Below are 26,543 nucleotides of genomic sequence, written 5' to 3'. Positions count from 1 at the left end.
TAGAGATTAATAGAAGTAGATTTTTAAGTAAAAGGAGTTAAACTTATAATCCTTCCGGGTAAAACTTTTAAGAAGTCTTGGTGAAGGAACAGTACAAATAACAAATAACAGTACAAATAACCCTGGGAACAGAATTGACCTTTCATTAGAAGCTGTCAAGAAGAAAAGGATTATCAAGTCTTACCTGGAGATAGAGCAAAGGCTGGTCTGACAGTAAGAGTGCTGTTGCCTCTGAGTTTCTGATGGACAGAAACAGCATTCAGTAAGGCTTGCAAGTATTTCTCTTGTTCTATGCTACTGGAAGATTCTAAAGAGGAGGTAGGAGCTATAAAAGGAAAATATATTGAATAAAATAAACTGTCTCTGTATTAACAAAACAAGTTATCTATCTATCTATCTATCTATCTATCTATCTATCTATCTATCTATGCTTATTTTTCTCCATATAGTCTACAAGTTACCACACCCAAATATAGAAACCAGCCCCACTTAGATTGCCAGTATATTAAATGGCTAATCCTCCATTGTAATGCTGGTTTTACCATACCTACTTCTTGATTGCCTCATTATCTTTTCAGAAAGAGCCCAGGTCTGGAAAACCAGCACAGGGCTATCCTTCCAAGCATAGATTGGGCTTGAAAGCACAGGGCATAGCTTCTCATTATCCAAGCAACTTAAAATGAAGATTTACAAACAACAACTCCTTGATGATATCCTCCAACCATCCTTACCAGGTTATTGTTTGGGAGTGGGTTCCTTTGACATCCCAGAATGGGTAGAGTTAAGAACTTTCCAATATCAGTAATTTTATTTCAATAATTTGCCACACAGTCCCACCAGGGGACATGAGCCTATAAGGATTTGTAGAGGGAAGAGTGAAAGAACATGGGGAGAAGACAGGAGCAACTACTGCCAATCCCTGGTCCGTCTAAACGAGGAGCAAAAAGTATACACAATTGTGAGAGCAATTCTGGGTTGATGGGCATATGAGCCTGGTTTGGGTGAAGCAAAACAGAATCACTGAAATCAGCCCAGACATTTTAAAAGAGGAATAGGGGATGGACTCACTACAAGGACAATAGATATTCATAAATTTTCTTACAATCTGAATAGAAAATAAATAATTAGCATTATTGTATTTTATCAACTTTAATATGTCATCAATTCTAAGATGCACTGTTTATTGTCTAAGAATAAACACTGCTTATCAATAAAAAACACTGCCATTTAAACTATGACACTATTCTTTCTGATCACATCAACTGTAAGATGCATTGCAATTTCAAAGATATTAGTTGTCGGCAGGGCGCGGTGGCTCACATCTGTAATCCCAGCACTTTGGGAGGCTAAGGCGGGCAGATCACCTGAGGTCAGGAGTTCGAGACCAGCCTGACAAACATGGTGAAACCCCGTCTCTACTAAAAATACAAAAATTAGCCAGGCGTAGTGGTGGGCGCCTGTAATCCCAGCTACTTGGGAGGCTGAGGTGGGAGAATCGCTTTAACCTGGGAGGCGGAGGTTGCAGTGAGCCAAGATCGTGCCATTGCACTCCAGCTTGGGCGACAGAGTGAGACTCCGTCTCAAAATAAAAACAAAACAAACAAAAAAACAAAAAGCAAACAAAAAAAGATATTAGTTGTGAGTAAAGGTGTGAGTTGAATATGAAATACAGTAAATTTAAATTAAATTTAAAAAAATCAGCAACCAGTGGAATAAGTTTCAATTGTTTTCCAACTAAAAGCTTAGCGATACACTTATCGGTGCTCCTAACATCATTTGCTCATTTTACATAACTTATATACACTTGTGTTCTATTTTATTATTATTTTATTTAATTTTTTTGAGACAGGGTCTCATTCTTTCAGGCTAGAGTGCAGTGGCGCAACTGTGCCTCACTATAGCCTTTACCTCATGGGCTCAAACAATTCTCCCACCTCAGCCTCTGGAATAGCTGGGACTCAGGTGCATGCCACCATGCCCGGCTAATTTTTGTACTTTTTTGTAGATATGGGGTTTTGCCATGTTGCCCAGGCTGGTCTTGAACTCCTGGGTGCAAGCAATCCTCCCACCTTGGCCTTCCAAGTAGCTGGGACTACAGGCATGAGCCATTGCACCTGGACCCTTCTTATGTTCTAATATACCCACCAGGTGGCTTGGGAGCACACAGTGTTTCACAGGAGAAACAGTAAAAAGTCAATTGCCTTCCATTACACCAATAGTGAGACTCCAAGGCAGGTGGAAGGCTGCCCTCAGTCAACCTAATGATCAAAACATTGGCTGACTTTCAAAAAGCACATGGTTGTACCTGATGAATCAGATTCTGAGTTTACTTCATTTCCAAAGGTGGAAGAACGCAGCCATCCCTAAATTGGATCTGATATCTTAGTGGCCCACTGTTTCATTTTTTTTTTGAGTATCTATTATGAGGCAGAAGCTATGAGAAACGTCAGCAAAACACAGCTCCTGACTTCAAGACCTCAGACCTGGTACTCACAAGCAGCCTCAGAATATGGGGCAGCTGTACGTATTATTTCGCTAGCTTCCTAAAAACCTCTTTGCTTGAAAGCCCCTGAAGCAGCATTTGCAGTCATTAGTTTGTGCGTATGACTTGTAAGAATGAGGATGGATATCTCATATCATATGGCACAGAATCTCGTCTTGCCTCTGAAGCTGTTAAATGTATTTGGATGCTTCCCAGAAGAAAAAAGATTGGTATAACCTAGTTTCCATCTGTGGATACTCTGGTTTGCTGGAATGAAAATTGCCTAGGACCAAAGACTTTATTATATTAATTTCTACTAAAATCCAAGTACAGACCAGACATATTAAGATGTCAAATTCAATGTGGAGCCTCACACTACCAAGTATAGTTCTTGTTTAAGCTGTACATGTTGTATGTAGCAAAATGGAAAAGTTCGTGTGTGAGACAAGACTTGATGAAAAGGTTCCATTCCCAGATTTTACTTCCTTTATTTTTAGTAATACCCTTATGTGAACGGGTGGTAATTGTGTTACAGAGAGATGCTTACCGGCCTGAGGGGAGTTTTGAGATTTGAAAAGACCAACGACTCCCTTCCCATGGAATCCTCCAGATCGGAGGAGCAGAGTACCACTTCTTGAGTTCTTCCAACATACAACAGGCAGGCGATTGTGTCGATAGCAGCGAGCTACTCTCGGTAAACTACTGTCCTGTACAGCTTGAGGTACAACTAAAAGGCCAGGATAGCTTCAGAGACATAGAAGGGAGAAGAGAATGATTGGGGGAAGGAGCAGAGGGGAAGAGATGGGGAAAGAAATGAGAGAAGAGGGAGAGAGAGAATATAAGAAATTGAATATTAATATCATAGTAATTTTCTAAGATTCAGAAACATATTAGTTGAAGGGTAAGATATATTTCTTTTCTTTTTTAATTTAATTTTTATTTTTGTAGAGACAGGGTCTCACTTTGTTGTCCAGGCTGGTCTCAAATTTTTGGGCTCAAGCGATCCTCCTTCCTCAGCCTCCCAAAGTGCTGGGATTATGGGCATGAGCCATTGTGCCTGGTCAACATATTTCAAATATGGAACTTAGTTTCAACTCCTGAATTCTTCAGGGATTGAGAAGAAAATCCCTAGATGGTGAAAATAGCTAACTCATCCACTGATCTGTAGTCTTTTTTGGAAAAAGCCCCTTTCACTGATATTGCAGACTTCTGCTGAATAAGTTTAGAAAATAAAAATATTATGTAGAATTCTTTAAAAGGCCTCTGTTGAACTTGCCTTATACATTACTTTTCCACAACTTGAAATAAAGATTGTAAGATTACCGGATTAATGTCAACCTCATGAGAATGACAAGTCAAACTGTCAACAATTCACAGATCACTGAGATGACATCAGAGAATAGAGCATGCCAATATTAGACTGCCTGAGATGGTGAAAGGCTAAAAACCAAAACCAAATTATTTTTGGCATGAGAACAATATGTTCAAATGTCAAATGAGTTTAAATAGTTAATAACACTACATGTTGATACTTACTTCAAAATACTAGCTTATAAAGTTACAGGATATGGTGCTGGGAAAATAACATTTAAGAATACATACAGATTAATAAATGCAAGAAGATAGGCAAGTTTCAGAGTCATTTCCCTTTTTAGTTTACTTAGAAATATTACACTAAACAGATTTTGTATTTATAACCTCCTAACTACTAAGCCTATATCTTTTTTTGGGTGATATATATATATATTTTTAGATGCAGTCTTGCTCTGTCACCCAGGCTGGAGTGCATTGGCGTGATCTTGGCTCGCTGCAAGCTCCACCTCCTGGGTTCGCCATTCTCCTGCCTCAGCCTCCCGAACAGCTGGGACTACAGGCACCTGCCACCACGCCCGGCTATTTTTTTTTTATTTTTAGCAGAGACAGGGTTTCACCGTGTTGACCAGGATGGTCTCGATCTCCTGACCTCGTGATCAGCCCGCCCCAGCCTCCCAAAGTGCTGGGATTACAGGCATGAGCCACCACGCCCGGCTGGTGATTTTTAAATTTTGGTAAAATATACCTAACATAAAATTTACCATGTTATCCTTTTTTTGAGACAGAATTTCACTCTGTTGCCCAGGCTGGAGTGCAATGGCGCGATCTCGGCTCACCACAATCTCTGCCTCCAGGGTTCAAGCAATTCTCCTGCCTCAGCCTCCCGAGTAGCTGGGATTACAGGCATGTGCCACCATGCCTGGTTAATTTTGTATTTTCAGCAGAGATGTTTCTCCATGTTGGTCAGGCTGTTCTTGAACTCCCAACCTCAGATGATCCACATGCCTTGGCCTCCTAAAGTGCTGGGATTACAGGCATGAGCCACTGCACCCGGCCCATGGTATCCTTAATTATTTATTCTATTTTTTATTTATTTTTTGAGACAGAGTTTTGCTCTTTATGCCTAGGCTGGAGTGCAGTGGTGCGATCTCGGCTCACCACAACCTCCGCCTCCCGGGTTCAGGCAATTCTCCTGCCTCAGCCTTCCGAGTAGCCGGGATTACAGACATGCGCCACCAAACCCGGCTATTTTTGTATTTTTGGTAGAGATGGGGTTTCTCCATGTTGGTCAGGCTGGTCTCGGACTCCCGACCTTAGGTGCTCCGCCCACCTTGGCCTCCCGAAGTGCTGGGATTCATGCTATCCTTTTTTATGTGTACAAACCAGTGGCATTTAGTACATTCCCAATGTTGTGCAACTACCACCACTATCCATTTCCAGAACTTCTTATCCCTTATCTTGATAAGAACCAGTGCCGAGAGGAGGGAGAGGAAATCTAGTTTATGGTCACATAAATCATAACCTTCAACTACTTTACTGAATGCCAAATTAACTTTCCATACTTAACCAATGATACCTTAGAAGCATTTGGAAAGCCTAGGGCTTTGGTGCTCTAGGAAGTTGTGACCTGAATTTTTCTAATACCACAAACTGATGAAAAGACCAAGCTACAGACATAGTCACTCATGAAGACTGAAAAGGCAGTTCCATGATTAGGACCCTCTATCTCCACCTGAATATCAGTTTTTCCCAACTTGCTTCAAGATACAGTGTGTATTAGATAAGGGAGTAATGTTTAATGGCTCCAGGAGCTACTTCAATAACTGGTAAAGAAGGAGCACACTCCTTCACTCCCTGCCCTTCATCTCCTTGCACTGTGAATGAGCACTACACACAGACCATGCTCTGTTACATACAACATCTACGACTCTCTCCTGCTTCCTGACGCGGGCTTGCATGACAGCTGGATAGCCCCTAGTGCTGGGGCAAATAGTGTGAAGCCTAAAGACCAATAGAAGCTACTCTCAGTACCAGTCTCATTTCATAATGAAAGATATCAATTTCCCATCCTAACCCACTACTCAGAGCCTTCAGCTCTGGGCTCCACAGTTAACTCTCAAGAGGTAGACTAGGCTTCAGAAGCTGTTGTGGAAACTTTTTAATTCAAGCATAATTCACATACAAGTGCTCAAAATCTAGGTGATATCACTACCACCTAGGTCAAGAAATGGACCACTACAAGCATCCAAGATCTAGTATTTCCTCCCAGTCACTATTTCTTCTTCCTTCTTAAAGATTACCACTATCCTGCCTGGCACAGTGGCTTACACCTGTAATCCCAGCACTTGGGAGGCTGAGCTGGGAGGACTGCCTGAGCCTAGGAGTTCGAGACCAGCCTGGGCAACATAGTGAGACCTCTTCTCTACAAAAATAAATAAAGTAAAAAGAAAATTAGCCAGATTTGGTGGCATGCGCCTAGTCCCAGCTACTCAGAAGGCTGAGATGGAAGGATCACCTGAGCCAGGGAGGTTGAGGCTGCAGTGAATTGGAATCGCATCACTGCACTCCAGCCTGGGAGACAGAGCAAGACCGTGTCTCAAAAAAAAAAAAAAAAAAGATTACTACTGTCCTGAATGCTAACAATGTGGATGAGTTTCGCTTCTTTTTGAATTCTAGATAAAGGGAATCAACAGAGTTTATTCTTTCATGTTTGGCTTCTTTTGCTCAATATTATGTTTATGAGATCCATTCGTGTTATTGTACTCATGTGTAGTTTGTTCATTTTCATTACTGTATAGTATTTCACTGTGTGAGTATAATACCATTTATTTACTCTCTTGTTGATTTTGAGTAGTTTCTAGTTTTTTTAATTATTAAGAATGTTGCCATGAACATTCTTGTAGATGTCTTTTGGGAGCACGTATGTATTTCTGTTAGAAATTCTACTCCACCTAAGAGGAGAATTTCTAGGTAATAGGTTATGAATATGTTCAGTAGATGTTTAAATGTTTAGATAGCATTAGACAACTTTCCAAAGTTATTTAACCAATTTATAGTCCTTTTTACTCTCTTGATGATATCTCCTGATATACAGAAGTTCTAACTTTATTAATTTTTTACTTTATAGATAATGTTTTTCCCATCCCAAGAAATCTTTCCCTATACTTCAAGGTCATGAAGACATTCTCTTATCTTCTAGAAGCTTTATTGTTTTAAGTTTGTTTTAACCTTAATAACAAACCTATTGTTTTATTGTTTTACCCTTTTACATATAGATCTATATGTCAATGGGAATTAACTTTTGTAAATGGTATAAGGTAGAGGTCAAGATTAATTTTTCCCAGCATCCTTTATTGAAAAAAACATCTTCTATCCGCTGCTCTTGTGTTATTTTTATCTTAAATCAAGTATCCACATATGTTGGGGTGTTTCTGTTTAATATATTCCCTATTTTGCTCCACTGGTCAATTTGTTCATTCTCGTGTCAATCCTATATTGTCTTAATTACTGTAGCTTTATAAAAAGTCTTGACATCCTATAGTATTATTCTGTAATACTTGGCTACTCTTTGTCTTCTGCATTTTTATGTAACTCTTAGAATTACCTTTTCAGTTTCCATTAAAACTTTGCTGAGATTGGGACTTTGTTGATTCTATAGAACAATTTCAGGAAACTTCAGTTTTAGAATATTGAATATTCTAATCTAAGAACCTGAAATATCTACTTATTTAGCTCTTCAATGATCTTCAATATTGTTTTAAGTATTCCATGTAGAGGTCTTGCAAAGGTTATTAGATTCATCTAAGTAATGTTTTTTAGTGCTACTGTAAATAGTAGGAATAGTACCAAAACAGCATCACTTTTTGAAAATTTCATTTTGTAATAATGTTTTTAGTATATATATGACTAATTATTGTAAATGACCTTGTACTAGTGACCTTATCAGTGACACTGTACTAAGTCCACTTAATAATTTTAAAAGTTTATGGGTAGATTCCTTCAGATTTTCTAAATGTGCATTTTGGTCATCTGTGAGTAATGGCAGTTTTATTTCTTTCTTTTCAATCTTTATACCTTTTATTACTTTTCTTGTCTCTCTGCACTACCTAAGACCTCTACTACAACACTGAATAGAAATGGTGATAATGGGCATCCTTGTCCGGATTTCAGAGAAAAAGCTTTTAATATTTTATTTATTTTTAAGATAAGTAATTTCCTTGTAGGATTTCTAAGACGGAAGATTAAGGAGCTACCCACTGTTCCACTGCAGATGCCTCTGAGGCCTTTGGGGCGCTACTCATGGGGAGCTCGTTCTTACTCTATTTTGCTGAGAGCTTTTTTCTAAAAGTCATAAATGTGACAAAAATATAGAATTTACATACATAAATTCACATAAATAAAACTCATAAGTGTACTGTGCATTTCCAAAATGCTTTTCTTTATATAATAAACTTCTTTTTAATTCTGTTAATGTGGTAAATTACACTGACTGATTTTCAGATGTCAAACCAGTACTCTATTCCTATAATAAACTCCATTTGGTCTTAATGAATTACTGTGTGTAAAATAAACCTTTTGTCATTATGAACCATCCTTTCTTATTGCTTTTAAAGTCACTTTGATATTCATATAGTGACAACAACTTTTTTTAAAGTTAGTTTTGTGTGGTATATTTTTTCTATCCTTTTACTTTCTACCTTTTTACATACTTGTATATTAGATTTGTCCCTTAAAAGCAGCAGAAAGCCTTTTTTTTTTTTTTTTTTTGAGACAGAGTGTTGCTCTGTCACCAGGCTGGAGTGCAGTGGCGTGATCTCGGCTGACTGTAACCTTCGCCTCCAGGGTTCAAGTGATTCTCCTGCCTCAGCCTCCCGAGTAGCTGGGACCACAGGTGTGCACCCCCATGCCCAGCTAATTTTTGTATTTTTAGTAGATACATGTTGGCCAGGATGGTCTCCATCTCTTGACCTCGTGATCCACCCGTCTTGGCCTCCCAAAGTGCTGGGATTACAGGCACGAGCCACTGTGCCCACTTTTTTTTTTTTTTTTTTTTTAAAGCAAAGCCTGATCTCTTTCTTTGAATTGGAACATTTAGTCAATTAATAATTAATGCAATTATGGATATATTTGAATTTAAATCTACCATCTTAGTACTTGTTATTTATTCCATTTGTTCTATGTCCCCTTTTTTTTTTTCCTTTCTTGCCTTCTTTTGGATTATTTTTTATTCCATTTCCTTCCTGCTAAAACTTAATGGATATATATTACTTTTTACCACCATAAATGCTTTATAAACAGTGTTCTAATAAGTCATCTACTAAAATTTTATTTTACTTCTGACAGATTGGAATGATAAATGAGTCTGTTTTCTCAATGGCTGGCATAATTTTGATAGCAAACTTTCCAAACAGCAGGACATCACACCCCAACAACATGACTTATCTTTAGAGAAAATTTAGTTAGAATGACAGAGAATTCCAGAAAAATTACTGCATACTGAGAGTCCCAGTTTTTCAGAACTTCATTCAAAATGTTTATTTGGCCACAATCTCAAAACTATATTCCCAACTTGTTTCTCAAGTTTCATATTAATATTTGTAAACTTAAATTGTCATTTAAAATGACATATCTATCTTTAAGAGCAACAGGGTTGAAACCAACAGTAACATTAAGACAACTTTCTAAAATATGTACAAAGCTTACAAATTACAAAGTGCTTTCACAGCTGTTTAAGCAGGAATTTATAAATGCAAAGAAAACAACCTACCTAGAGATGAAAATGACTAAACTTGTGAATGGTGAAAACGTAATTTTAGAAAATACATATTTACATATAGTAAAGCATGGAATAAGGCTCAAAATATTCGAAAAACAGTGAGAGATGACAAGAACAGGAAAAAGAAAATGTCTCTTTATTTACATCCTTTAAGTAATATTCCCTTGAAAACATTCCAGTTAGACGGCATAAGAAACCCTTGCCTACACCTGGGTCAGCAAATTATAGCCTGTGGGCCACAAATGGCCATGCCCACTCATTTCCTCACTCTCTGTGGCTGCTTTTGCGGCACAGTTGAATAGTTGCAACAAGAGACTCTATGGCTCATAAACTGAAAATATTTACCAACTGACCCTTTATAGAAAGAGTTTGTGGCTCCCCAGCCTACAAAAGACTTTCATGTCTTCTATTGGCCTGGGAAAATCCTGTTCTTCAAGTTATCTTTAGTCATGCTAGAAAAGAAGCAAACTGGGAAGAGAGAGACAAGAGAAATTCATAGAGGGGTAAGTAGTTTACCTTTCACCTTCTTACCTACTGGAGGTACTTTCAGTAAGGTAATTGTTCCAAAAATGCCAATGAGATGCTTGCTCATATCCTAGAAACCCTGTTCTTATTTTCAGGCATTCTTATCTATCTCAGGGCTATGGATGCAAATGGCGTATTAAAGATTCAAATGAGAAGAAAGGAAAGAAGACCTCTTTTTGGAGCCCACTGACACACTTACCTCCGGCAGAGTGAATACATCCTGTTGGAGGCAGTAATTCGAAAATACTCGGGTCTTGAACGGGAAGAGCTGCCACTTATGGTTCCTAAACCTAAACGCTGATAGTCTCTGAAACAAGCCTTTTCCACCAACTGCTCCATTGTAGACTTCTCGGAGGCCTTCAGGGTGGTACTTGTGGGGAGCTCACTCTCATCTGAAACTGGGATGGTAGAGACAGATATTAAAGAAATGATTAGCTCAAAGCACAGGATTAAAAACTTCCTTTTGGGCTGGGCATGGTGGCTCATACCTGTAATCCCAGCACTTTGGGAGGCCGAGGCAGGTGGATCACGAGGTCAGGAGTTCAAGACCAGCCTGACCAACATGGTAAAATCTCATCTCTACTAAAACTACAAAAAATTAGCCTGGCGTGGTGGCAGTCACCTGTAATCCCAGCTGCTTGGGAGGCTGAGGCAGGAGAATCACTGGAACCCGGGAGGCAGAGGTTGCAGTGAGCTGAGACTGTGCCACAGCACTGCAGCCTGGGCAACCGAGCAAGACTCTGTCTCAAAAACAAACAAACAAACAAAAAAACCCAAAAAAGTCCCACTTCCTTTTGAAGAAGACCCTTACACCAAGACAGGTTTATATTAGGATGACAAGTATTATGTATATCACAAATTAAATCATATAACTTCTGTGAGGGATCACACTTAAATAAACATAAATTAAAAGTGTAATGAATAGTCAAGAAATAAAATATCAGTAATTCAACTAAAAAATGTCAGGAAAATAATACCTTTAAATAATTTCTAAAAACAATATAATTTTGAATTCATTACCTACACTGTTCTGTTTCACGCAGGCTTGCTTATTGTCAAATTGCAGTGATTTCCATTTAGGACTCTATACAAACACCCAAAGTTTGTCAGAGGCTAACCCATCAGTAAAATTTATCTTTCGTATAATCACTATACAAGCTCATCATCCAGATTTCAGTTTACTTTTCAGACCATAAGCTTTTATTAGAAATTTCTGGATTAACCAGAAGTTCATTAGAGGGAAAAAGAACTGTATTTCCTCAGAGAGGTATAAAGAAGTTACACTTTTTTCCTGGAAATATTTTTGTTAGAGGATGTGGTGTACGTGGGAAACCCCCTCACAGTTTTACAATCACAGGTTACAGAATCCTTTACGATTTTAGATGTGGAAGAATTTACTCAATAATCAAATATTTTAGGGAGGCTTTTTTTTTTAAAAGGACATTCCTAATTGGTACTGCATGTTCTAACTGAAAAAAACAAACAAATAAATTCCATGTTAAAAACTGTCCTAATTTACTTCCTTATTTATTTTGAAAGTAAGAGACATCAAATCAAGCTTTCAAAGTTTTTGAAAATGTACTCAAAGTACTAATGTGCAGGCAAAGCTATGGCCCTCTTTCATTAAAATATATTTTTAAAAAGCAGAAAATCAACAGCTGCGTTTCAATTTGTGAACTTTAATTCGTGTTTCAACTTGTGAACTTCACAATGCAATATAATCAGGTATCAGTTCTGTGTTGGCCTTTTATTTTCAGAGGAGCAAAGAACATTATATAATTTTGTCTTTTAGTAGAATAATTATCATAGAATAATAAGTTTTGTTCCATGAAACATAAAAAAATTGAGTTAGAAGAGTCAATAGTGATGGGTAGCAATACTATTTTTATGGCTTGACATACGACTGCGAAAAGATCAGGGTTCCAACAAATGGTTATTTCAGTAATGTAATGGTGGGTATTTTCACTGCCCCCAGAGGCAAGCTTGTATGTACACATTCTCACCCAGGGCATGCATACATACATACAAAACCACATAGGTTCTTTTTTATTTTTATTTTTTGAGGCAGAGTCTTGCTCTGTCTGACCCAGGCTGGAGTGCAGTGGTGCCATCTTGGCTCACTGCAACCTTCTCCTCCCAAGTTCAAGCAATTCTCATGCCTCAGCCCCCTGAGCAGTTGGGACTACAGGTGCATGCCACCATGCCTGGCTAAAATTTTGTATTTTTAGTAGAGACAGGGTTTCGCCATGTTGGCCAGGCTGGTCTCGAACTCCCGGCCTCAAGTGATCTGCCTGCCTTAGCCTCCCAAAGTGCTGGGATTATAGGCATGAGCCACTGTGCCCAGCCCACATAGGTTCTTTATCCCAGCAACTGAAAATGGAGACCTGTTAGCCAGTGCTTTCTCTAAAGATGAGGTTTCTTTTTAAAAATGTTGTTGTTAGTAGTAGTAGTTCTTGCATAACCACTTGTGACTGATTCTAAGATCCTGAGGGGAAAAAAGGGTGTAATGGCATTCTGCCTCCCATTATATCACCTTTTCTGTAGTGCTGATTCCATAGCATATTTGATACTGGGTTAAGAATGGGAAACAGTCTCTCAGACATTTTGCTACTAGCTTTCTGCCTCTATTTTTCCCACTCAGAGGTATTGTAGCTGTTCTTTCAAATATTTAGCAAGTATTTTTTCTTATGACCTAAGTGTTCCTTCATCTTAGGTCCCCCATTTTGATTAAGAGCACCAACAATGTTCTTACCAAAAACTGAAATCTTCAACTTGAAATGTTCAATGTCTTTACCTTAAATTCTTATTCTAGAAGAATAAGATACAGGGGACTACCCTATACCTAAATTTCCCATGCAGTGAGGTTTCCTTCTTTCTTCTTTTAATGAGACCCACATAAAAATGACCAATTAGCTGTATGGATTTAGTAAAGAAGAAGTATAATTTAACAAAATATTACCTGAACAATGGAATACTGGGAAAATATTTCCCCCCCCGTTCTAAGAAGCTGGTAAGTGCTTCCATCTTCTCATGAGATCTAGGTTTTCGTGAATCAAAATTTAAGCGCAACTACATCTTAGTCTCTTATTCATATAAGAAAGTTGAATAATGAAGGAAATTCAAGTTCTCACATACCAGATACATCATCATCTTCATTCCATCCAGGACGACTTACTCTTTCTTCCACAATTGTCCCTGTCTTCTTCTTCAGTAAATATTGCCGTCCAATTGTCATTTTCCCTGCCCTTTTGGCACCTTTCACAATTGTTTTTGAGAAGGTACTACAAGTTATAAAACCAAAAAGAATGTCAACTTAATATAAAAGCACTACTTGTATTGTTGATACCTACTTAGCTCAAATTGTTTCTTTTCCTTTCCCACAGCCACTACTGGTCCAGACTTTTGTTAAGCCTCTCCTTCTTTAGGTTATTTTTAATACGGCAGTAGACTAATTTCCCATAAAACATCATCGTCATCAGGAAAACGTAAAGTGAGACGCAAACTACTTATCACCCCAAATCTAAACTCCTTGGTTTGGCTTTTTGGGGAGGACTGCCCTGAACCCACTCTGGTTATCCCCATGCCACTGTCCCTACCACAGTTCCCACAAAGCATGCTTGTTGGAGTCCTCCTACATGGAAAGCTAGCCTGCCTGCTTCTCTACTTACTCAAACTCTCTTTCTACCAACTCCCAAGACTTTCTCTGAGATCATATGACCTTCATAGTTGGCAACACATTTGCTTATTTCTTAACTGTTTTAAGTGTGTATATGTGATGTCCTGACTCTAATTAGCTGTAAACCTTAAGAAGCATAGAAAAATAATATAATTCCCCTTTTTTGAGAGGATAAAAATAAATCAGAAACTTGAGTATCCTTTTGAGAATCAGCTTTAATTAAAGGGAAATTAAGATGTAAATCATTTGGAACTAAAAGTACTTTATTTATTCAAACAATTTACCCCTTCTTGCTGACAGAAAATCTAGGCAATCCAGAGAATTGAACAGAGAACCTATTTCCTGACTAATCAGATGGAGGTGAAGATTCTGAAGACTGTTCTTGATTATATTCTTCTCTATCACAAAGAACTCTTCTGGTGTTTTCCTGCCATTCAGTAAAAAGTGATAAGGCTTCTTTTATGGTCAGTTTCACCAGACTCCGTCTTTAGTTATTTGCAATGTAAACCTGAAGGTTATGAAACAAGTTTGAGATAACTGCTGGGAAGCATAAAATACTGATATTTGCTAAATTAAACCTATTGTAAGTCACTTGTATAACTTTTATTTTTATTTTTAAATTTTTATTAGTGGGCTTTCTGGCAAAAAATGGAAAGCCCGCTAGACAAATTCCAAAAGAGCTGTAACACCAGGTATAACTTAAACTGTATGGGAGTTTTGAAATTTTTTCCCAGCTAAAGCTATATCTTTTGTTTCATATACCCAGGCAACTCTTAAAATTTTCAAATTGCTATATCTCTGTTGCAGCTGATACAACAGGCTTGATACAGGTATATATTTCTGAAACTAATATAAATATACATGTTTCTGATAGTTTGTAAATATAAAATATCACACAAAGCTTTGTCTCTTCCATTGAAGGCTGAGATAACAAACATCATAGGCTCCTCTGCAACCCTATGGTGCTAAGACAAGATGCTTGGTCCACTGCTGTAAATCCCTAGGAACTTGGTCATGCTTCAGCATACCATACCTGGATATTTCTGGTCTCCTTTGCTTACCAGGTAATACAGGTGGCTAGCTGTGCAACTGAGAAATAATATACTGTCTGAAACCTCAAATCTTCTATAATCCCCAATCTACCCTTCTTTCAGGCAAAAGGAAAGGCCTCTTTTCCAAAGTCTGTAAAGCTCTCCCTAGTATTATAATTTGTATTGGCAGATGCCCACATTCTACATGGTTAACAATGAATGAAATTTTAGCCCTTATATTTTATCACTGATGGAAGATAACTTAAAACAATTGTTATTTTGTAATAACTGAAGTTTAAAACTTTCAACATAAATTTCTAAAAACTTTCTAGAAAATAAGGGTTCATACTAAAGAAATATGACAACCAAATGCAATGCCTGATCCTGGATTAGATCCTGGACCAGGAATAAAAAAGTTTAGGTTCTAAACTAAAAAAGGATCATTAACACAATGTGAATATAGACTCTGGGTTAGGTAAAAGTTTTATATTAATTAAATTTTCCGGTATTGATTACTGTGCTTATGTAAGATAATGTTGGGCAAGGGGAGAGAGGGCATTAGGACAAATACCTAATGCATGTGGGGCTTAAAACCTAGATGACGGGTTGATGGGTGTAGCAAACCACCATGGCACATGTATACCTATGTAACAAACCTGTGTGTTCTGCACATGTATTCCAGAACTTAAAGTATAATAAATAAATTTAAAAAATAAAACAAATAAAAAGATAATGTCTTTGTTCTTAGGAAATATATTTAAGGATAAATACATTACTTAACGTATTTATGTGATGTACTTAAGGATAAAGGGACATCTTATATCTAACTCAAATGGCTCAAAAAAAAAATACGTGTATATATAAGAGAGAGAGTGATAAACAAATGGACCAAAGTAGAAACTATTGGTGAATCTGGGTAAAATATATACAGAAATTCTTTGTACTACTGTTACGAATTTTCTGTAAGTTTGGAAGGTTCAAAAGGGTTACGTAAAACAGAAAATAAAGCCTCCTGTTTCTAGATAAAAGCAAATCTGTCCACTGGGCCTGGATATTAATAAAAGCTGAAGGAATTGGTCAAAAGCATTTAGAAAGTGATCAATATGGAAAAAAGAGAAAATAGAATTTCACATTCTAAAAAAGGATTGTGAGCAATGGACATGACAGTCAAAGCCTCTGATAGCTTTTAGTGTTTGAAACTTGCTACATTTATCAATGCTGCTGTTCTATAACTTTATGATCTTGGCCCCATGGGCTTGACAGAAACAGAACAGTGAATGAAAAGAGCAATTGCTTACACCTGGACACAAAGGATAGGTCACTCCTTTTGCAATCAATTATGGGAGGGCTGAAATTAACAGACTCGTCTTTCTTCTTACCGAAAAGAAGTGTTCTTTTCCTTCTGTTTTGGTAAAATTATTTGTGGGGTAGTCTGTCCAGCAGCAAAAGCAAAGGTGCTGAAAATGGACTGAGGATAACGGAACTTCATCAGCTGTTTCTTAAAGATCTCTACTACTTCTGGACTGACTTCTTCATCAAATGCTACCTTAATCAACTAGAAGCAAAAGAGATTAAACACAAAAGAAGCATTAAGGATTTCCAGGCAACTTTCCCCCAAACAACAGAATATAATAACACAAAATGGCAAGACTGGAGGTTGAAGGGACTCTTTGGATAACATGCACACAATTTTTAAATTTTTAAAAATAAAAGGCTCAAAAAGGTTTACTTGCCATAAATGGCTAGTTGGCAAGGAAAATCATGTATCTTCAAGTCAGTTTCTTTAAGATTATTTCTTCTACAATGGGATAGGGAATTGTACTAGCAAACATGCCCTTCTCATTTCTCAACTGGTTGGTTCCAGATAGAGAGTTTGGCCTAATAAGGACTCTTCCTACCCAGATACAACAAATGTAGGAAGAAAAAAAATCCATTTGACTAGAATCCTAATCAGTACAGCTAGGCAATATTCAAGTGTGGAGTTCTTTGGAAGTTGGAACAGTGAGGAAATCCTTAGGCAGCCAATGTTTTCAGGTGATGAGAGGTCTGGAGCCTAAAGATCAGCAGCCTTACATTTCACACAATTAGCACAGAAGCCAATAGGAGAGATCCTTGACTAGAAGGTATGAGGCAAGAACTGAAATCTGAAAAGTGATGAAGAATAAGAAAAGCAAAATATTACAAACTGAGAATTTAAAAAAAGGAAAAACTAAGAAAAGGTCACTTCTTCCAGGGTCTGGTTTGCATCAGTAATTCTACAAAGTTCTGACATAGTCATAAACCCCTGGGAAACCTCTTGCTTTATCAGGGGTATGCAACTAGTACCAATAGAACTTTAGCCCTAGCTATACTTTTTCTCTCTCCACAGAACAGCCACAGGGCGTTTCCTTCAAAACAGATGCCAAGACAACTGCTTTTTATCTAAAGGCTTCATCAAACAGGTACTGAGGTATAACTTGGGAAAGAATAAGAACCAACTGTATGTGTCTAAGTTTCTAAGATCACTCATTATTGAGTATCTGTTGGTACTCTGAGTTCACTAAGGGGCTCCAGGGATTAAATCCAATACCATTCATGAGTTTACTGAGTTGACGATTACCCTCTCAGAGCCTATGATCTTCCCCATTCTCATCCTCGTAACTTCTGAGCACATGACCACAGAAAATGGCCACAATATCATTTGACTTTTGAAAATTTTTGAATAGTAAAACAATGGCTTCCTTTTTTAATACCTGAAAAGATGCTGATGTGATCTGCAGTCCTTCTTGCATGTTCTGCTGTAGTTGGTTCTGCATTGTAATCTTCTTCTCCTTGGTGATGGAGGCAATGGGAAAGCTCCGCACAACTGTCTGCTCACCCACTGTAAACAGACAGGACACAGGTTTAGCAACAACACTTTATGGCTCACTTCTAGAGTGTCTACTGCTCACTTCATCAGTCACTGCTGGAGAAATGTATTTGAAGAGGACACTGCCCAGGGATGCAGTGAAAGAAAGTGCCTTTCACTCCAGGAAAGGATTATGTCTCAGGAGCGGCAAGTGACTTACATTTCACACAATTAGCATAGGAGGCAATAGAAGGGATCCTTGACCAGAAGGAATGAAGCAAGAACTGGAATTCTTGGAAATCTGAGAAGTTAGAGACAAGTGACTTGCCACTCCTGAGACAGAATCCTTTCCTGGAGTGAAGAAACTGTCACAGCCTGACTGCCTTCATTCTTTCTATCTCCCCAACCTACTGTGTGCCACACAAGATCACCTGGTTCAAGGCAATTTTATAGGAAGGGAGGTTTTGTACAAAAAAAAAAAAGTACTCCTCAAGTATTGAAAAGACATCCAAGATATTTAATGTAAGGATGAAGCAAAAGAGAACAGGTTTTTAAAGTTTGTTTCCATATATGGTAAAAGGTGTTATACTATATATGTGTGACTTTGGAAAACAAGCCTGGACTTAGGCGCAAGATTTTTAGGAGTTTATTAAAGCAAACATGGGAAAATATAAATAATTATTTATCAAGTACCTGAGGTTACGAAGATGAGAGTCTAGAAAAAAGTAGCACACTCAAGACCTCCCTTGAAGAGCTTCCAATTTCCCGTGGGAGGAGAGTCACATGCAGAATATAATAATATGTGGTTAGCTCTTACGTTTGAGGGAACAGACTACAGGGATTTAAATATTTCAGAGAAGGATCTCTGCATGCTAGATGGATAGAAAATGATTTCTGGGAGAAGTGAGGGAGAAGCTGAGCTTTAAAGGAAGTGTAGAATCTGGATTTGCAGAAGGGAAAGGAAGAGCATTTTAGGCAGTGGTAGAGGAACATAACAGGAGTGGCAATGAACAAGGCCTCCCAGCTAGTAAGCCAGGGTGGGGAGGAGGTGGGGAGATGTGAACTAGGTTCATCTTATTTAACAGCCCATACATTTCTTCATTTATTATAATCAGAATCCTAATTCCCTGGATCAACCTGTAATCTAGAAAAATTCTGACTATCTTTTTACATCAAGCTCATATCCAGAGGCTAAGCAAAGTCAGGATGTACATAGGATTTAAGTTCTAGGATGTATTTAACACCTACATTTATATAACATGTAAAATTATAATATTTAGATGTGTCATTAAAGGAGAAATTTTAAATTAGAAATTTAAAAGGAAATAAAAATATTTTCTTTGACAAAAATAATTTTCCTAAGTGAAATTAATCCAAAATTTGAAAGGAAAAAGCCAGAGAATATGAGATTTCACACTAAGCATGACTTTAAAATAAATTACAGCAATTTAAATGACCATGTAAGTATCACATGTTTATGTGTCCAAAATGTATGTTTATGGCCATTAATCTCACAAAAGTCCAACTATAAAAAATGGTAAGTACTGTATGGTTTCTTTTAGAAGTACGTTTACTTTCAAATACAATTTGTGTACAGCAATATGAAGGAGTGGGCTAAGACATTTTTTCTCCTTTTCACTTTTTCAAAATAAGCAGAACTATTCTTACAAATTCATCTTTTCTTATTTAATTTTACGAACTTGTTGCACATTATATGGTAAGCAGTCTTTTATGACTGATATACTAAATCATCTTGATTCTATTCAACCTAGGGATAATGCAACTATTAAGATTTAAAAGAGAATACATTTTATATATCTGAATTCAATTGTCCAACAAATGAGTAGCACATAGTGCATACTCATCAAATGCTACTAAATACATAATTTCAGAGGAGAAAGGCACTTTAGTGACCATTTAGCCCAATGGTTCTCAATCACAATCACTTGTGGGGCTAAAGAAATACACAGATGCCTGGGTCTCCCTATTTCTACTGCTTCAGATTCTAATTCAATTGTTTGAGGGTTGGGCCCAGAAACTGGTATTTTTTTTTAAAGATTCCCAGATAATTCAAATATGTAGTCAACGTTAAGAACCACTGAATTATCACCAAAGAAAACCCAATCTCCCAATTTTATAAAAGAGGAAAATAAAGTACAGAAATGTTAAGTGACTTAAGTCACTGAGCTCTGATTTGGAGTCCTATTGTTTTGCCCAAAAGTCTTACTTATGTGCTTTTCCTATCAACAAGAGCATTTTACATACAGACTATAGTGACTTTAAGAAGATAATGTAGATTACTTCTGGTAGGGCATGCTATTCCTTTCTAATATAGAAGGCTGTACTGAATAGTAGAAAATAGAAATAGAAGTTATAGGAGTTTGGCAAGTAGAAGAGAAGTTGTCTGCCAAAAGGGAAGTGGGGTTAATTGGAATGGAATAAGAGGGAAGTGGGATTGGTGCTGGACAACCTTGTGATGGTTAGCATATCCTTCCACAAAAAGGTTCAAGTATCTGCAAGACCTTAGTTTTACAGTTAACTGTAGGACTCAGAAAGCGGAGACAAACCAGCAAGGAATATATTCAGCAGTTAGAGTGAATATCTCTAGTAAGTTATAATACTCTGCCCCATGAAATTATGATCATTTCAGCAAATGAACCCTTGATTTATTGTTTAGAAGACAACCCTTTGTTCTTCAAGTAAAAAACTATGACCCAAATTATCATTAGCTCTGTTCATCTAAAGTATTTCACCAAAATACCTGTGTGGCAAAAAGCTTACTTTGGATTTAAAATGATCTGCAAATCACTGTGCACAGATGGGATCGACACCTCATGTACCACACAGATATCCATGTTCTGATGGCATACTGAGTCATACCTAACTGATCATGGGGGGTTCCTCTGAAGAGAATTCTGTATGTGGTGAGGAACAAGGCTCCTTCTGCTGGCAGGAGCTGAGGGCCTCCAAGAAGACCTCCAGTAGCTTCTTCTCTTCCATCAGGATCCAGTAAGACTCGCAGACCCTCACAGACAATTTCCTCTCCTGGCAGCAGAGCAGGTCTAAGAATCTTGGGCTTACAACAGAAAAAGATTGCTTGACTGATTGACAAATTGATTGATTTTTGGAGACAGGGTCATGCTCTGTTGCCCAGCCTAGAATACAGTAGTGCAATCATAGTTCACTGTAGCATCAAACTCCTGGGCTCAAAAGATCCTCTGACCTCAGCCTCCTGAGTAGCTGAGACTACAGGCATGCACCACTATGCCTGGCTGATTTTTAAATTTTTTTGTACAGACGGGATCCTGCTACATTGCCCAGGCTGGTCTCAAACTCCTGGCCTCAAGCAATACTCCTGCCCCAGCCTCCCAAAGTGCTAGGATTACAGGCATGAGCCACCATACCTGGCTAGAGAAAGTATTGTAAACACAACTTTTGTGGAGTTTCTAATACTCAGACCATGGTGATCTTTTCAATTATAGACCTAAAAATCTTAAGCCAGACTTCCCAGATAGTCACATGAGAAAGCTGATTTGGTAAGAGGCAGAAATGAGGTTTATACATCCAAATGTGGGAGGATTCTTTGCAGAACTGTCTAAAAGTAAAATCAGTGGGAAACAACTCAAATATCTGAAATATTCATTCAATGAAACATTCTGTAACCTTTAAAATATGACATAGATCTATATGTGTTAACATGGAAAAATATTCAGAAGGCCTGGTGCGGTGGCTCATGCCTGTAAACCCAGCACTTTGGGAGGCCAAGGCAGGTGGATCACTTGAGATCAGGAGTTCGAGACCAGCCTGGCCAACATGGTGAAACCCTGCCTCTACTAAAAATACAAAAATTAGCTGGGTGTGGTGGCAGGTGCCTGTAATCCCAGCTACTCATGAGGCTGAGGCAGGAGAATTGCTTGAACCTGGGAAGGGGAGGTTGCAGTGAGCCAAGATCGTGCCACTGCACTCCAGCCTGGGTGACAAAGCAAGACTCCATCTCGAAAAAAAAAAAAAAAATCCAGAATACATTGATAAGTTAAAAAAGCAAGTTAGAAACCAGTATGTATATTATAATCTCATTTCTGGAAAAAGAAAAGGAATTGTAAGACTGTGAACTAAACTATTATTATTATTATTATTATTTTTTTTTTTTGAGACGGAGTCTCACGCTATTGCCCAGGCTGGAGTGCAGTGGCGCGATCTCGGCTCACTGCAAGCTCCGCCTCCTGGGTTCACGCCATTCTCCTGCCTCAGCCTCCTGAGTAGCTAGGACTACAGGCGCCCGCCACCGCGCCTGGCTAATTTTTTGTATTTTTAGTAGAGACGGGGTTTCACTGTGGTCTCGATCTCCTGACCTTGTGATCCGCCCGCCTCGGCCTCCCAAAGTGCTGGGATTACAGGCTTGAGCCACCGCGCCCGGCCGAACTAAACTATTAAAGGCAATGGTATCATAGTTAAGGGTGGAGGTGGAGGTAGTATAGGGAGGACTACAAGGGACTTTCACTTTGTACAATGTGTATTTCTTTTATGCTCAAATTTATACAAAGAACATTATTACTTTTGATATTATTTGGACATTATTATTTCTGTTTTTGAAAAAAAAAAAAAAATACGGAGGAGCTTTTAACAAGACCTGTCCTTCTTGGCCACGTAATGAACATTTACACAACTCAGGAAATTCTGACTCAGTAACCACATAATACATTCCTCTGAAGAGTTTAGGGCTAGGAAAAAAAATCTCTCCTGAATGTCTAATATGCTTATTTTTTACTAAGCAATAAAAACTAATCAGCAGTATTCTTTTTGTTGGCTCTAGTGACTTTAGAGCTAAATGTAAAGCCAAAGTATAATAATCACTATGTCTCAGGTTTCTGTTAGAATTATATTCCTACCTATCTGGCTTCTGCTCGCTCCTATGAATGAATGAATGAATGAATGAATGAATGAAATTAATTTACTTATTTATTTATTTATTTGTTTATGAGACTGGGTCTTGCTCTGTCACCCAGACTGGAGTGCAATGACATGATCTCAGTTCACTGCAGCCTCAACCTCTTGGCCTCAAGTGATCCTCCCACCTCGGCCTCCTGAGTATCTGGAACTACAGATAACACTACCATAGTTGGCTAACTTTTAAATTATTTTTTGAAGAGATGGGGTTTCATCATGTTGCCCAGGCTGGTCTCAAACTCCTGTCTCAAGTCATCTGCCTGCCTCGGACTATCAAAGTGTTGGGATTATAGGCTTGAGCCATGGCTCCTGGCCTCAATTTGTTTTTGTTCTATTATAAAGTTCTGTTATATAGGCAACAGGGTCCTGAACCATAGTCTACTGGCACCAGACTACAAAGTACTCATCTGAGAGCCTTGTTAAAATACAGATTCCCAGATATGTCCTGAGGTACTCCGATTCAGGAGGGTGGGGTTGGGTCCAGGACTCTGAATTTTTAATAGACTTTCCAGCTGTTTGGGATGTATAGTCAGATTCAGAAACCTGGGTTTTTTATGATAATTGCCTTAAATCCTTTTTTAGGGGTGGGGGAGGGGGAGAAAATAGGCACAAAATAAAATCTTGGGTTGGGCTTAGAGGTTAGAAATGTTCCTAATTTATGCCCTGCCTATAAAAGTAGACTCAATGAGAGGTTATTATCGCTCCTTTGTTGAATCCAAGAAAAGATTCTGTTCCTATTTCAGTATCCTTTTTATAAGGTTCTATATGACAAACTCCTCTGAAAGTTTAACATATCATTAAAACTGGAGCTAGTGTCTGTAAAAGGTTAGGTGAACACACTTTCCTGGCACACAGCAGTCTATCGTTTGTTTTTAAGAAGAGAGGCTATGCCCTGAAAGCATGTAGTCTGGAATTATTACCTTCTGAATAGGTGGAAGTCTTCTGCTTTCTCGATGTACTGCTTCCAGGGTCTCAATGTGCATAGCTACAATTCCTAGGATGAGTCAGAGTATTCAAAATGAAAGAACACAGACAAGCAGAATAAAAACAAATTCTGGATATTTTAGTTAAAAGTTAATTAAAGTTTAGTGGTTCCTCAAAAAAGTTAAAGAGAATTACCATTATGACCCAGCAGTTCCACTTCTACATACATACCCCAAAGAAATGAAAGTAAGGACTCAAATAGATACTTGTATGTGGATATTCATGTATTATTATTTATAATAGCTAAAAGGGAGGGAGAAACAACTCAAATGTCCATCAACAGATGAATGGATAAAATGTGGGACAGCTATACCATGGAAAATTACTCAGCCATAAAAAGGAATGAAATTCTGATACATGCCACAACATGTATGAACCTTAAAAACATTATGCTAAGTGAAATAAACCAAACCCAAAAGTACAAATAGCATCTAAGTCCACTTATGTGAAATATCTAGAACAGGCACTTTATAGAGACAGAAAATACATTAGAAGCTACCAGGGGCTGCAGGATGGGGAAACAGGAGTTATTGCTTAATGGGTAGAGTGTTTGGGGTAATAAAAAAGTTTTAGAAATAGATAATAGTGATGGCTGCACAACATTGTAAATGTAATTAATGCCACTGAATTGTACACTTAGATTGTTTTATGTTATATATGTATTTTACAACAATTTAAAAACATTTTAAAAACTAATCAGAAAATAAATAAATAGCATGGCTGAACTATATGGAAGACACGTATTGCCAGGTTTTATGCTGAAACTCAATAATCTCCAATATTCTGATTCTCTAATATCTGCAAAGTGATTACCTGGTATCATGCAATGAAGGCTCTTGATGTGATCCTGAGTAACTCCACTCTCTGTACAAACTTTGTCAATAAATCGGGTAATGAATCGCACAACAGAATTGGCAATGTCATTATTCTCTGAATCTTCAAACCCACTCTCTGTATCATAGCTCTCAGCTACACTTCCTGCAATACTAAGACAGTCAAGGAAAGAAATCATGGTCAGTACTCAAATGCAACAAATGACTACTATATAGTAGTCAATTTACATAGCAATTGAAATATGATCAAAGAGATGTCTACTCAAGTAGAAGGCTCACTTAACTCCATGGCTGCTTAGTAAGTCATGGTGATAAAACACAACGTTCTACTTGTCTACATTTGGAAACTACTGTCAGGCATTATCCTTTGGACCCAGATTTGTTTCTGTAAGGAATACCTTTTGTCACTCTCCCAAAAGGAACCCAGGAACCACAGAAAATAAAGCAAAAGAGGATTCTCTCGTTTATTATGGACTACCTGGGCCTTCTAAAGCAACCTGTCCTCCCAAGTTAATTATTACATAGAGACCAAGTAATATGGCTATCTTTGGCAATTTGGCAACTGAGGAACATGTTTCCTGGTAGGCAAAGTAAGAGAATTTTTCTCAGCAACAGGCATATTCTTCGGTATGTAAGGACCAAACTGTCCTATGAACCTTTCTCTTGCCAGGATTTATCACTCTCTGAGTAAACTGCAACCCATTTGGGTTTTAGTTTCAGTGGTATGAGAAGTCACTGGAGGGTAGAGACACGGAAGGCATGGTTGAGGATATGACTATAAGGTTGAGGAAAAGGAGGGCTGAGAAACAAACAGTCACTTTTGCAAGAAGGTGCTCACTAATTTCTCTGGAATGATTTCTGTAAATTGCTTTGGCAGACAGTAACTAAAGGGCTGGATCAGTAATGGGTGAGACATTTGGAAAAATTAGGTCATAAAAAAGAAGAGAGTGTGGGAAGTGGTTAATAGTAGGATGAAGTGAATCTTTTAGAGAGAAAAGCTGAAAAAGTCCAAAGGTGAGGAAAAAATGGTTAACTTTTGAAATATGTTAATGGTTAACTTTTGAAATATGTCAATATGTTAATAATCAAATATGTTAAAATTTGAGCAGTATTTGCTCAAAATGTTTAATATTATCTGTCAAGCCAAGACTGGTCCCAAGAAGAGTAGGAGGAGGGTCTGTGTGTTCACATTTTGGTACCTGTTTGTGACAATGCTGTTGCTTCCGCTCTCCCAGTCACCTGGTGCTGATGTTCTTAGGAGCTTGTTTTTACTTGTGTCGAGTGGAACTAGCAGGTTCACCATGAGGTTTGCAAAGTGAATGGCCTGACTAAAGACAGTGCTTTCCTCATGTTGCACTAGCTCTTGCTGAGTTAACTTGCTCAGGGTAGGCCAAAGGCGTAGTTGCTCAGCTGCCAGGTCCATTGCTGTCTTTTCCTGATATTGGTTATCAGGAAGCTTATCCTAAAAAATAAAGCAACACAATCCAAAAGAGAACCATCACTTCAGGTGAGCTTAAAAAACATAGATGTTTTAAATAACTATTCTATTAAATGCTTACATCAGCAAAAATGAAAACATAAACAAAACATAACAACCACAAAACAAAACCTAGTCTTCTTTCCCAGATCCAACAGGCCTTGAGTGGAACTATGTGACAAACCTCAGGAAGCAGCAGCAAAGCACCTTATAGCTTGTGAAGAGCTGGTATGTCTATGGTCTCACTTGTACCTAACCTAGGGCTGGCTCCGGGATAGACTTCTTTAGAATGGCTGGCAAAGAAGCAGTGACATGTGTTTGCTCTATGAATTCTTTCGAGATGTGTCAATATTAACATTACAGCTGCTTAAAAAATTATCGAAAGCACCCCCAAAGCCCAATAAATTTCTGAAGTATAATGATAATCAGCCTTTAAGGCTGCTTTAAATTCAATTCATGAGGATAATTTCTAACACTTATTATTACTGCATGCCAGGTACTCTTCAATGCACTTTATATATTAGACACTAAAATCTCATAATAATCATATCCATTTTACCAGTGAGGAAATAAGGCACAGTGAAGTAACATGACTTGACCCAAACCAGAGAGCTAGTAAATGATATTTTAAACTTTCAGAGTATTTAAAACTACTCTTTCAAATTAAAAAC

At 37.9% G+C, this 26,543-nt stretch overlaps 1 protein-coding gene and 1 non-coding gene across 8 annotated transcripts in view; both read right to left on the bottom strand.

The window, feature by feature from the left end:
* Positions 1-26,543, bottom strand: part of LOC105488765 (SET binding factor 2) — a 547,946-nt gene that overhangs the window by 80,309 nt on the left and 441,094 nt on the right. For all 7 annotated transcript variants that reach the window (XM_071075110.1, XM_071075112.1, XM_071075109.1 and 4 more), the window contains exons 19-28: positions 25,595-25,857; positions 24,376-24,548; positions 23,499-23,572; positions 20,512-20,707; positions 17,537-17,664; positions 16,184-16,359; positions 13,233-13,378; positions 10,297-10,495; positions 3,030-3,226; positions 185-325 (exon numbers count right to left, since the gene is read on the bottom strand). In XM_071075110.1, coding sequence (XP_070931211.1) covers positions 185-325; positions 3,030-3,226; positions 10,297-10,495; positions 13,233-13,378; positions 16,184-16,359; positions 17,537-17,664; positions 20,512-20,707; positions 23,499-23,572; positions 24,376-24,548; positions 25,595-25,857 — 1,693 coding nt within the window. The remainder of the gene's footprint in view (positions 1-184; positions 326-3,029; positions 3,227-10,296; positions 10,496-13,232; positions 13,379-16,183; positions 16,360-17,536; positions 17,665-20,511; positions 20,708-23,498; positions 23,573-24,375; positions 24,549-25,594; positions 25,858-26,543) is intronic.
* On the bottom strand, positions 14,403-14,464 carry LOC112427879 (U7 small nuclear RNA). Its single transcript, XR_003019637.1, has one exon. It is a non-coding gene; the product is annotated as a U7 small nuclear RNA (small nuclear RNA).

The sequence above is a fragment of the Macaca nemestrina genome, chromosome 12, assembly GCF_043159975.1.
Source record: "Macaca nemestrina isolate mMacNem1 chromosome 12, mMacNem.hap1, whole genome shotgun sequence".
NCBI lineage: Eukaryota > Metazoa > Chordata > Mammalia > Primates > Cercopithecidae > Macaca > Macaca nemestrina.
The sequence above is the reverse complement of the archived record's forward strand: the minus strand, read 5'-3'. Positions and strand labels throughout refer to the sequence as shown.